Below are 11,744 nucleotides of genomic sequence, written 5' to 3'. Positions count from 1 at the left end.
GTGGATCAAAATTATGTTTTTCAGTTTATCTCCTGTTCTCCAGTTTATCTCCTGGTGGTATTTGTTATCTGATCATTTCCTCCAGTCCTGAAAAAGGACTTATAAGAAGGATATTTTTCTTATAATGAGCCCAAATTTATTCTGAGCTTCCGTTTTTTTACTAAACCTATAACACTTCAACTGTCTGTTGGAACCCTTTTTGATCCCTTACTGCAGCTGTGCAGAACTAACCAGTGACTTTGCGATCTTTTACGAGAGGATATTAGGTGGTTAAATGATCGGGTGCTGACGTTGGATAATAAAAGCTCAGTAAATAAGGAAACCACACTAGAGAGGGAATTGGAGGGTTAAGAATTCCAGGAATAGAAGGTTATAATTAACTATTGGTTGCTCATATATAAATATAGTATTCCATAGGGGGTTTGTCTGTCATGGGAGTAATCACTTTGTATTCACCATCACTGGATTCTTTGTTCTGTGTCCGTATGGAAGCAGAAACCTGTATACAGACAGTACATGACCTAACAGTTAAAGAAGAACACTGGGCAAAGCGAAACCTTACCCTTGCAGTGAGGCTTGCTCACACTGCAAGGATTAAGTGCTTAGTTTCTGTAGGGACTCAAAGCTGTATTACTCACCTGATCCTTAGTCCTGCTCCAGTCAGTGCTTACCCTTCAGTGGGTGTAGCCCCACTGCAAGGGTAGGTTTTTTTGTTTGTTTGCCCGGAGTTCTACTTTTAAAAGAAATGTCAATACAATGCAATTCCTGTGGCAAGAATTAGCGGATTCACAGGTCTATGTGAACACCTGATGTACACATGTATCTGCAAGTCTATGGGTCAGGTACAGCTAGGGAGAGATTGCATCCCGGGTCGATCACCTGTCCCTAGCTGTGAGGATAAATGTGAACAGCGATTTATGGCTGCAGCGCCTGTCATTGCTTTGTACAGGCTTCCCCGCCACAGGTGTTCGCATACACCTGTGATTTCAGCCGCAGGATTTTGCTGTCCTCTTCTGCATTTTGTGACAGCCTTAGAGGGGAATACCTGCTGGGAACAAAAAACAATACATTTATTTTTTTAATTACTGCTACAATAATGGAGCAGTAGTAATGCTATATCAAAAGACATTTTTTAGGATTTCTGAAAGGTCTCATTTAATTAGCTTAGTAACTGCCTTTAGGTCTGTTGTAGTTCAATACATTACAGAGATTGAATTAGGTGTAAGTGTACTGGATATAAAATGCTTAAATCTGAACCCCAAAAACAAATTATTGCAGCTCTGTAATCAAAACTTTCTGTTCTCTCTCAGGATCGGCCGACGTCTTGTGCTGCTGTTCTCTGTAGTCTTCAACCTAATTTTTGGGCTTTCTGTGGCACTCTCTGTGAATGTGACCATGTTCAGCACGCTCAGGTTTTTTGAAGGATTCTGTCTTGCTGGGATATTTCTCTGCTTGTACGCATTGAGTGAGTATTGCTTTCACTGAAATATATGTTCCTGTTTTTGTGTATTTTAGATGATGGTAAATTTGTATGAGCAGTCAACTATTATATCTTCATACTGCTTGAACACTTCAGATATATCAGGGGTGTGGAAATTTTTGAAAAAACTACTTGTCCAAGGGCTAAAGCAGGGGCCAAATCTACTTGTCCTGCATAACAATCTACTTGTCCCAATACAACAAAAAAAAAAATAGTTTTAATTAAAACGAGGGATGCACCAATACCGGTTTTTGGGTATAGAGTACCGATATTTTGCTTTCGGTACTCACCGAGTATCGGTGCTTCCGTTTGCATTGAGCAGGCTTCCCGGCAATCAGGAAGCCGGGCAGCGGGTAATGAGATGCTCCCCGGCTTCCTGACTGCCAGGGAAGCCGACTCCATGTTTGGCCGGCTTGATTGTGAATGGCTTGGAAGCCGGTTTCCCGGCCAATCAGCATCGAGCCAGCTTCCTGGCCAATCAGAAAACCGGGCGGCGAGTAATGACCTGATTGGCCAGGAAGCCGGCTCGATGCTGATTGGCTGGGAAGCTGGCTTCCCAGCCAATCAGCAAGGAGCTGGCTTCCTGGCCAATCAGGAAACTGGGAGACGGGTCATTAGTCGCTGACCCGCTTCCTGATTGCACGGGAAGCTGGCTCCATGTTCCCCTCCGGCACTGCCGGTCAGAGGAAGTCTTCCTCTGACCAGAAGTTCAGGTATTGGAGAAGATATCGAGCATTTGGGCGAGTACAAGTACTTGCACAAGTACTCTGTATCTGTGCATCCCTAATCAAAACTGTATTGGTCTGTGCTAAATAGCGCTTCTCATTGGTCAGCGTGGTCCCCAGACCACGCTGACCAATGAGTGCTTGCAATTTGTGAGCGAAATTTAAAATGCATAGGGCAGGACTGCGCTGGACAGTACGGGGTAAGGACAGTACACCTGTACCGGCGGAGGGTAAGGACTGTTTGCCGAAAGGTAAGTATAGCCGGGGGTGGGGGGTTTTGGGAGAGACAGGGGCCAGATTTGATCGGGTAATTCCATTTTCCCATATTACCTTGGAAAGTGAACTTGCCCTTTAATGCACATTGTGCGTGTGGGAGAGTTCTGCTGCCTCGCTACCACCAATACGGCACAGTGAAATGGCGGCAGCACTCAACGCACACACACAATGTCCTATGCGTGCGTTTATTTGCATGCAGATTATTTTTTTCCCCCCCCCCACCTAATTTTATTCCTATCACATAGAGATTTAAAATCCTCTAAGTGATAGTTTGGAAGTGACAGGTTCTTTTTATGGAACCTGCCCTCCAACACAGAACTGATGTTCTGTGTAGTTCCTGACAGCTGAGACTTCGAAACTGCATGTCCCGGGCGTCGGGCGATAGGAATTCCACACCCCTGTATATGACTGACAAATAATATTTTGCTTGAATGCCTAAAGCTGGTTCTTAATGAACTGGACGAAATTTGTACAGTGGGTGCCCCTGTCGGCACCCTTCTGCCCGGCATCCCTCAATCAGAAGACCAGAGGAGCCAGTTGGAAAATTATTTGGCCAAGCAGTGCTTGCAGCTGATTGGCGCTGCTGTCAGAATGCATTCAAAGCAGCGTGAGATTCCTCCATCCACGTTGTTTAGTGTAGAATGAGGAATCTGTTATATTTTTTTGTTCAGCCCGCAGGTTGAATAAAAAAAATTACAGTGTATAGCTTATTTTAGGTCCCATTCACATGGGCATTGTCAGTGCACAGATCCCCTGCTGACCAGAACATCATGGAAGGGATGTCACTCTTGTAACATCTGTGTCCATTCAGATTTTTCCACCATCAACTAACCGGACCCATGTTAAGTCATGTGAAGTCAAATGTAAGCAGACTACATCCAATTACCTCCGATCCATCCCATTCAGGTCCACCAAAAAGGATCTCTGTTCTGTTTTTTTCGACTTAAATGCACTCGGAGGTTATTGGATCCTACTCCCCATCGACTAATAATGAGCTTCCATTCAAGTCCGCCCACAAACTGGCAGATGGACCTAATGGGAATGGCATGTGAAAGGGACCTTGGAGGTTGCACTGAACTGAATTTTAGTTCAGAAGTATAAAGCCCCTTTCTGGAGCATGAAATGTAGCAAATAATGAAAGAAACAATTCTTAACATCTACACGGTGATGGTGAAGTTACAAAGAGAACACAAGTAATCTTAGAACATTAAAATGTTTACTAATATTGCTGTGTCTGTTTTGTGGCAACTATCATACTACAACATCATTGCAGGTTGTAATGATAGCATTTTCCACAGTATAATTAACATATCTGCCCTACTTGTAGCTTTGACACTTGGCTTTCTCAGTTCATAAATAGTTGGGTCAACCAATCACAAAAGAGCAAGAAGTGTTAAGGAAATGTAAAGGGGATAGATTGATTATAATTAAATATATTTAATCTCATTTGTATTAATTGATCTGTTTTCATGCCCTTTTAAATATGGTTTTATAATACATTGAAGTCTTACAGCTGGCATTTAGCATTTGTGTCTTGGTTGCCTATAGTAGATATAAGGCGGTGGATGATAATGTTCATACATATTAATTTGTGTCTGAATCGTATTCAGCTTCAGCGTCTCTGATGAACTTCGAGATCACATGGGCATAATGAAAGCAGTAATTAATCTAATTCTTACATAGATAGCTATGTGTATTATAGGAATTGCCTCCCCTTTCTACCCACTTATCGATTGGCACTGTGCAGCCCAACTCTGTAATTTTTGGCGTATGTCAGAAGGAGTGGTCTAAGGGTGTGCGTGGGGTGCTTAGACTTAACAAAGCCCTTTTTTATATAAGTGAGTGTCTATTTTCTTCCACTTGTTCTCACAACAGTACAGCATTTTATTGCTGCAAGAACATAAACATGTTTGCTCCACCTAACTTGGTTCATTTTTGTGGCCTACTGAATGATAGGCCTATTATTTGTCATATGTCATCGCTGCTTGATACTCACAGCCTGGCCAGGTCATGGGAGTCTTTATTTCACCTTTGGCTAGGTAGAAGATGATTATATCTAAAATGACTTTTGCATGAGCACTTTAGAACTCTCTACAAGAAAAAAATATTGAATTTTTGATGAAACTAGGCGATATACTGCATACCACAACCTGAAGTTAAAAGTAATATGTCTGTGACTCATTCAGGGATAAAAGCAGGTGGGTCCTCACAGCTCACTGGGCTTCTCCATCTTTGTTTTCTATAATCCTTTACAATGAGAAGTCGTGACTGAGATCTGTAATGAATGCGGCTTTATTTAGGAAGTGTTACTGAAAAGCATCCGAATGCTTTGGCTATAAACAGAAGAAAACGAATGCTTGTGAGGAAAACCACACCTTTCTTAAAAATGATTCTGAGCGTATTTGTGGCTTTTGATGGCTCCAGCAAATGTATGCAAATGCCTGGAAAGCCATAGCGCTCTTTATTGTGGTAAACTGCTTAGAGATTGTACCCTGGCTATTGAAACGGTCGGTTGCCCACAGTATCCAATTCTGTTCCAGCTGTCATTTTTCCAGTGTTCATATATTATGAAATGAAGGATCTCACACTTTTTTTTTTCATTTTGGCCTGTTTTAATTCATGAGTTCTATTATGATGGTAAAATCTGAATTGGTAAAGAAGTTCTCTTTTGTTCTGTAGTCACTCACTGGTCAATCCATTACATGTCAGTTGGCTACAGTGCAAATACTAAATGCATTTTTATAGCAATATTCTTTCATTTAATAAAAGGTGACTTTGGTAATGACATGCCTACATAGCTGCCCTTTTAAAGACTTTTCCTTGGAAAATGTATATCAATGGGTTGTTCAAACTGGAAAGGCATTGTGCTAAAAAAAGGTCTAGGCAACTCAGTGCACTGCTAGCCTCTGAATCCCTTCTGTGCAAACGGCAAACAACTGATTAGATTGAATTCATTTAAAGGCGCCCCACCTGTCTGTATCATTCTTTTAGCCAAGCCTTTTATTACTTCTTACTGTTACTCATGTTTATGTATCCACATATATCTGCATGTTGCAGGTTCTTGGCAATCTAACCTTCGGTAACACTAAGATTTAAAAAATGCCACTTCTACCACAGCAGACACCTCGTGGTTCTTGCACATCCACCTACCTCAGATATTTAGTGTCTAGAGTGGCCCAAATTGCAGTGCATTATGAAATGCAAATATTAATCAGGTATTTCTGGTCATGAATTGGCTCCACCACAGTCCTTTTGCATGGCACTAGTGTCCTCTTATTTTGATACAGTGAGACAGGACTCCAAAGGAGTGGAGAACAGCACAAAAACAAGAGAACCACGCAAGAGGGCCTTATGGTGTAGCAAGATTGACCATTGGAAGAATTATAATTGTATGAAAGCATAGGTTGTGGTACTCACTTTTGTGAGGTTGCAAAACACTGATTAAAGGGTCAGACAACCTGTAAAAAAGACATGCAGAGAATATGGTCTGTCTCTACTCAGAAAGGTCACTCTCAATGCTTGGTGGGATGGTCCCACCCACGTTAATTTCTTTCATTTTTATGGTTGGCTTCACTGGCCATTGGTGTCATGTGGGAGATGGGAGGGGGTGGGGCCTAGGTTCTCTATCGGGATACCTGGTAGATATTTGCATTCCAGAGCTCCAAGAAATTCAGAATGCCCTGGTCACTGATAAGCTAAGGCAATGTGACATGCAGGAACCAGGATGAACCTGCTGTGTTTTAGTGAAGGCATTTTAGCCATCATGATGTTACTTTTAAAATCACTACTATATTATGTTCTGGGGCCACCAGGATATTCTGTCTGAAAGTCCTGCTACCAGTAGGGGCATGTTACTACATTAGGATGGCAGTTTTACCAAGATTGTATTGTATTATATAAAAAGCAGCTTCTCGCTGCATCAATGTTAGGGACCATATATTGTACTGGAAGGATGGATATATGTTGTCTAAATGTATGTGCTGATGTCTGAGCATGTTGACATGAACACAGGGTTTTACCTCTTATATTGGAGATGACTTTGCTGACTACCAGGATAGATCCGCTTGGAAAGTTTGTGACTTTCCCAGAAAGGAAAACAAAGCTGTCCCATATTATGTTTGCATATAGTGTGTCGGCCACACAGTTCACAAATATTCACAGGTTGAACTCCATTATCCGCTTCTCAGCACTGAGTAAAGAAAAATGTTCCATACTTGAGTGGCCACAATGTCGCTAAGCTTCCTGTACTGATTTATCTGTGAAGTGTATATTTGTCTTTTGGCAGTATGTAGAGCTTGACAAGTTTAACATTGTAAGGACAGTAAAGGAGAATGCAGTGATAAAGTAGCATATATATGGAATGTGTCATATGAGTGGATTCTTAACATAAAAACTTGATGAATCTGCAAGACTGGAGGGTTCATGGTGACAAGTCTGGTAATATAAAGTGAATACATCTGGCCTTCCAGCATTAAAAACAAGCTTGTTTGACTTGTTAGGTGTGTTTTACTAAATAGAAAAAAATCAAGTCTGATGTCCATGCCCCACTCAGTGATTATATGCAGAAGTTGAATGTTACAGAATGTAATAATTTTTTAGGCTGAAACTTTGATTTAGTATTTTCTTGTTTGATGTCGATGTCCTGTTGGGTATGGGTAGTTTTGCAAAGATCTGACGAATTCAGTAATTCACAATCAAGCAAAAATTCTGGTTGCACACCACTGTTTTTTTTTCTTCTTAAACAATATTTGTTGTACCAGTCAGATTGATTACAGTTTACAGCTTCTCCTACCTTGACGCGTTTCACCCATAATTGGAGCTTGATCATGATAAAGGTCCAACCGGGGATGAAACGCATCAGTGGAGGAGCTATGTCGGGACACAATTGATTTGTAAGCAAAAGGAAGGCATGTATGAGAAGCAGAAGTGGCAGAAGAGGAGAGCATTATGTGGGTGAAATTTTGTTTTTTTACACTTTCTTTCTTCTGTGAGGTCCATCCTTTTTCTCTTTTTATATTCTTTTCCTCTGATCTCTTGCTAAAACAAATATCAAATACGGTACAATACATTTTTAAAGAGCCAGTAGGGAGCAGAAATGTTCAAGCATTGATTTATAAAAGCTATAACAGCAGTGATCTTTGGGAGTCCTATGCAATGTGTCCCCAGTCTAACGGTCTGCTGAAGCATGTCCCCAGCCACCAACAACTTGTATAGCAGCTTTACAGTCTCTGAGCAACTCCTCTTACATGTCTGCAATTTCAGACCCATTGCTTTCAGCATGCTCCATAGTCTCCTGAGCATGAACCTATAAATATGATGTCCCGTCCTTTGTTAAAGTCAGAAGCTGCACTTCAGGTCCCCTATATCAAGAAAGTTGAACACCACTGGTCTATGTGCTGTAGTAAAAATCAGTTGAATGTTCAGGGACCAGTTAACTAGCTTTTTTTGACGGGAGAGAGGAATTTTCAATCTGTGTCTGGATTTTTTTTTTAATGATATACAAGTGTACAAATACTACAGCAAATCTCTTAAAATGATTATACACCTTACAATCTGATGGTGCAATCTTCTTGAAATCTACCAACAATTATGTAATGCAAGGAATTGCCTGAGTGTGTATAAAGCAATGGGTTGCTTAAATAAGCCCTCATGTTACATAGCTTTGGTAAATCTAAAGGGGTTGCACAGAGATTGTATAGATTGTAGTATGTATGGTCAGTTTAAGAGAATATCCTAAGAAAGTTTTAACAAAGTAAAGTTAGCAAGTTAGTTAGGCAGGAACGGTCTTTCCTGAACCCATGCTGATTGTCATTAACTATCCCGTTTTCCTGAACAAATTCTACCAGATAATCCTTTATTATGCCCTCTAGCATTTTACAAACTACCGATAAGGTTAACATGTTTTAAGTGAGATGTTGCAGATGCATAAATAGGACTCCCGGTTCCATGACCTGTTGCCTTGATCCATCCTTTAAACAAGCAGCTCTCTGATCTTCTTGTTCTAACCCATGGTGTTAATGTGTAGGTGGTCCTCTTAAAGCATAATTAAAGGTTTCTGTAAGACAGTATAAAAACATACCAAATCAATTTACTATGTGATGCTCAAACCTCATAAAGGAAAACTGTATTTACCTTCCCTGACTGAGCCAAATTCTATATTATTTGTTCCTCACACACTCCCCCTACCAGACACTGCTGCTCACAGTGGCAGGGTTTCAGTAATAGAGGCCGTGCTGTCAATCTAGAAAGCAGTGGGCAGCACTAGGTGTTGCCAGGTGCCAATTGACAAGCATCGGGCCTGTGAATCGTAAGTGACCATGCTAAAATCCGCACCCCCTGCAACATATTTCATCCCAATAGCAAGCAGGCACAGCTTACATGAGAGTGGCAACATTGCTGTGAATCCTGGAGCAGTGCAGCATTATTGCCACACCAGGCTCAACAGGTGTTTGTGAGACTTTGCTGGGGGACTAAGAGAAAACTGTAAATGCAGATGCACTTATAATTACACGCTGTCACAGATTTTTTTAAATTTATTTAATAGGAGGGCATAGTTCTGCTTTAAGACTGAAATGTAATTCTCATGTTCTGAAGGTTTATATTTACACACCTGTTAGAATGATTTTGATAGCTGTTGGCATGTCACAATATATTCAATTTTGATGAGGCTTAAAATACTTCCTTTACATGACCATCCTTTAAAGTATGGCAGCCTTTGATCTAGGTAACATTGTGTGATGTGAACACCTAAATAAAAAAAATTTCAGTTGTTCAACTTTCCTTCACATGTGCTGTTTTAGATGTATACAATTCTTTAGTGACGTGATGCTGTAAAGGAATATACAAAATTACCTTGTAGATTTTTCACAAATTTAGTTTAGATTTATTTTTTGATTGGCTTTTTTTGGCATGCTTTTTCATAAATTGTGAAATAAATTGAAACAAATTGCTAAATGAATAAGCATCTGGCACCTGCCAGTAACATAAATTCATTTTTCTGTCCTCCATTTTTTATAAAACGGTAACATTGCGAGCAGTGTTTTTCTTAATTTTTTTATCTTCATGCCTCAAGCTGGTCAATTTCCAATTTCTTACAATCAGAGCAAGAAAGTGAATATCCCAGTACAACATGGACTTTAAGTTGAACTCCAGGCAGATATAAAAGACACAAATTAAAGTGTATGCATAGCAAAAACTTATATATATTATTTTTTTTGTGGGGTGGGGTGGGGGTATTGAATAAGAAAGGTTTCAAATTCTCTCTGATCCCTGATCCCTCTAATACCTGTCAAGAAGATGTAACGGGAAGTAAGAGGAAATCTCTACAAAGTGAGGGGAACTCCCTTCATAGACAGTTGTCAAGATTTTCCCTCACCACTTTCAAGTTACAACTTTAAAATTGGGGATTTCTAATCACTTTCTGTCATGGTCGCCGTAGTCACAATGACCAAGAAAGGATAAATCTACCCAGCAGGGACACAGCAGTAAAATCCTGACAGTAGTTCTAATCTTTCCATATTGTATTCAAAGCCAAAAAAAAGTGTTGACCATAGATATACTTTAAAGGAGAACTATGAGGTGAGTGTTTTTCACTCACCTCATAGTTCTAGTCGGCTCAGTAGATCGGGAGGTGAGCGAACACATACCGACGTTCGCTCACCTCTCGATCCTGTCATGGCGCTCTGCCGTGACAGGGGAGGCACTGGATTCCCCCCTCCCCGCTCCGATCCGCCAGCGCTGACTGGCGGAACGGACGGGGGAGGGGGCGGATACAGCTGGCTCTGCCTCTAGATGGGCAGAGCCAGCTGTCAGTCACGCAGCTGGGCGGATTCCGGCATAATTGTCGGGATCCGCTTCAGCTGTGGCGTCTCAGTATACCGCGAGCTACAGCTCGCGGTATACTGAGCCTTGGGTGACGGGAGGACGCTAATTTGTGTCCTCCCGTTACCCTAAGGTGAACTATGGGGAAAAGCCTTAACCCCATAGTTCTCCTTTAATGCAGCTAGGTGTTAATTGGCAAATATATAAATGTATTTTATAAATGCAACTAGATTAAATACCTGAATAGGCTTGAATATTGGCCTCTTGTACTGTCCTACACAGCAGCATTCAAACAGGGAAAGAGATGGGCAGAACTGGGAGCCAGTCAGGCATGTTGTATGCAAATGTTCTGACAATTAACATGTTAATAACTGGATAGTGCATTGCAATGTCCAATATATGCATCTGATCTGTGTCTTTAGCTCTTTTCTAGGAGTTTAGCTTTTAGCAGCACATGGATGTTTTATGTGAGCTGCTCTGCTTGTGACAGACCTTTTACAAATGTGTAAAAGTCAGTGTGTTGTATGCAAACCCAGCTGCCAAAACACAGTATGGAACATATGGAACAAGGCTAGTGGGAGCACAGGTGACATAGTGGACAGTAAAGCTGTAAGGCATACAAAACCAATGGGCAACCCCAGGAACGCGAACTGAGATCACCTCAAATAGTCCATTGGGATAGAGGAAGAAAAAGATAAGGGGAATGTGAGAGCAGGAGAAAAAACAGAAAAGAGAAAAGAAAGGGTAAAAGAAGAGCTGTGGGGGGAGGGGTAAGGAAGCCAGATATAACAAGGTAGGGCAAGTAGCAGCCCCAAAATAAAATAGAACAGCCAACCAGTTATGCTGAAGTGAGTGCTGCATGGTCCATCCCAGTGAGGGTGACAGAGAACCAGGGGGCCAAATCTTCTTCAGTTTGTTATGAATGCATGGTGATACTTGAAAGCTGTTCATTTAACAGAACCCATGCATATGCTGCTTAAATTCTTCATATGGGATATTTTTTTCTTCCATGAATGAACAATGGTTTGTTTGGCTGTCCACAATATAAAGTCCATTAGCTTCTGCTGGGATCGATCCAGTTGGTCAGCTTTGGAATGCAACCGTGCATGCCAGGGATCCCTCCGAATGTGAACACGAAATAACATGGAGATACATCTATAAATCTTGGTGCTAAAGCAAATTGCAATGGCAACGACAAGACTAGAGGATCATTTTCAATGTTACTTCCCTGGAACCAGCATGTGGTCAACTCCCAATGAAAGCCTTATTTGCATAACTGTGTGAGCGCTTCATCCCCTTTTCTGAGTGGGAGGGTGACATGAAATCCCTAAAGTGTTGTCCACATTGACAGCACATGAACTTTTTGAACTTTTTGAATAAAACCAGTTTGTGGGAAGTTAAAATACAGAGACCTAGTTACAACCTTCCTCTGTATTTCATTA

The 11,744-nt window shown here is 41.1% G+C and overlaps 1 protein-coding gene across 1 annotated transcript in view; it reads left to right on the top strand.

Annotated features, from left to right (window-relative positions):
- Positions 1 to 11,744, top strand: part of SLC22A23 (solute carrier family 22 member 23) — a 131,309-nt gene that overhangs the window by 52,259 nt on the left and 67,306 nt on the right. The window contains exon 3 of the mRNA XM_018564355.1: positions 1,311 to 1,465. Coding sequence (XP_018419857.1) covers positions 1,311 to 1,465 — 155 coding nt within the window. The remainder of the gene's footprint in view (positions 1 to 1,310; positions 1,466 to 11,744) is intronic.

The sequence above is a fragment of the Nanorana parkeri genome, unplaced genomic scaffold, assembly GCF_000935625.1.
Source record: "Nanorana parkeri isolate BGI_ZX_2015 unplaced genomic scaffold, ASM93562v1 scaffold746, whole genome shotgun sequence".
Taxonomy (NCBI): domain Eukaryota; kingdom Metazoa; phylum Chordata; class Amphibia; order Anura; family Dicroglossidae; genus Nanorana; species Nanorana parkeri.
This window is presented reverse-complemented; position numbering and strand designations above follow the sequence as displayed.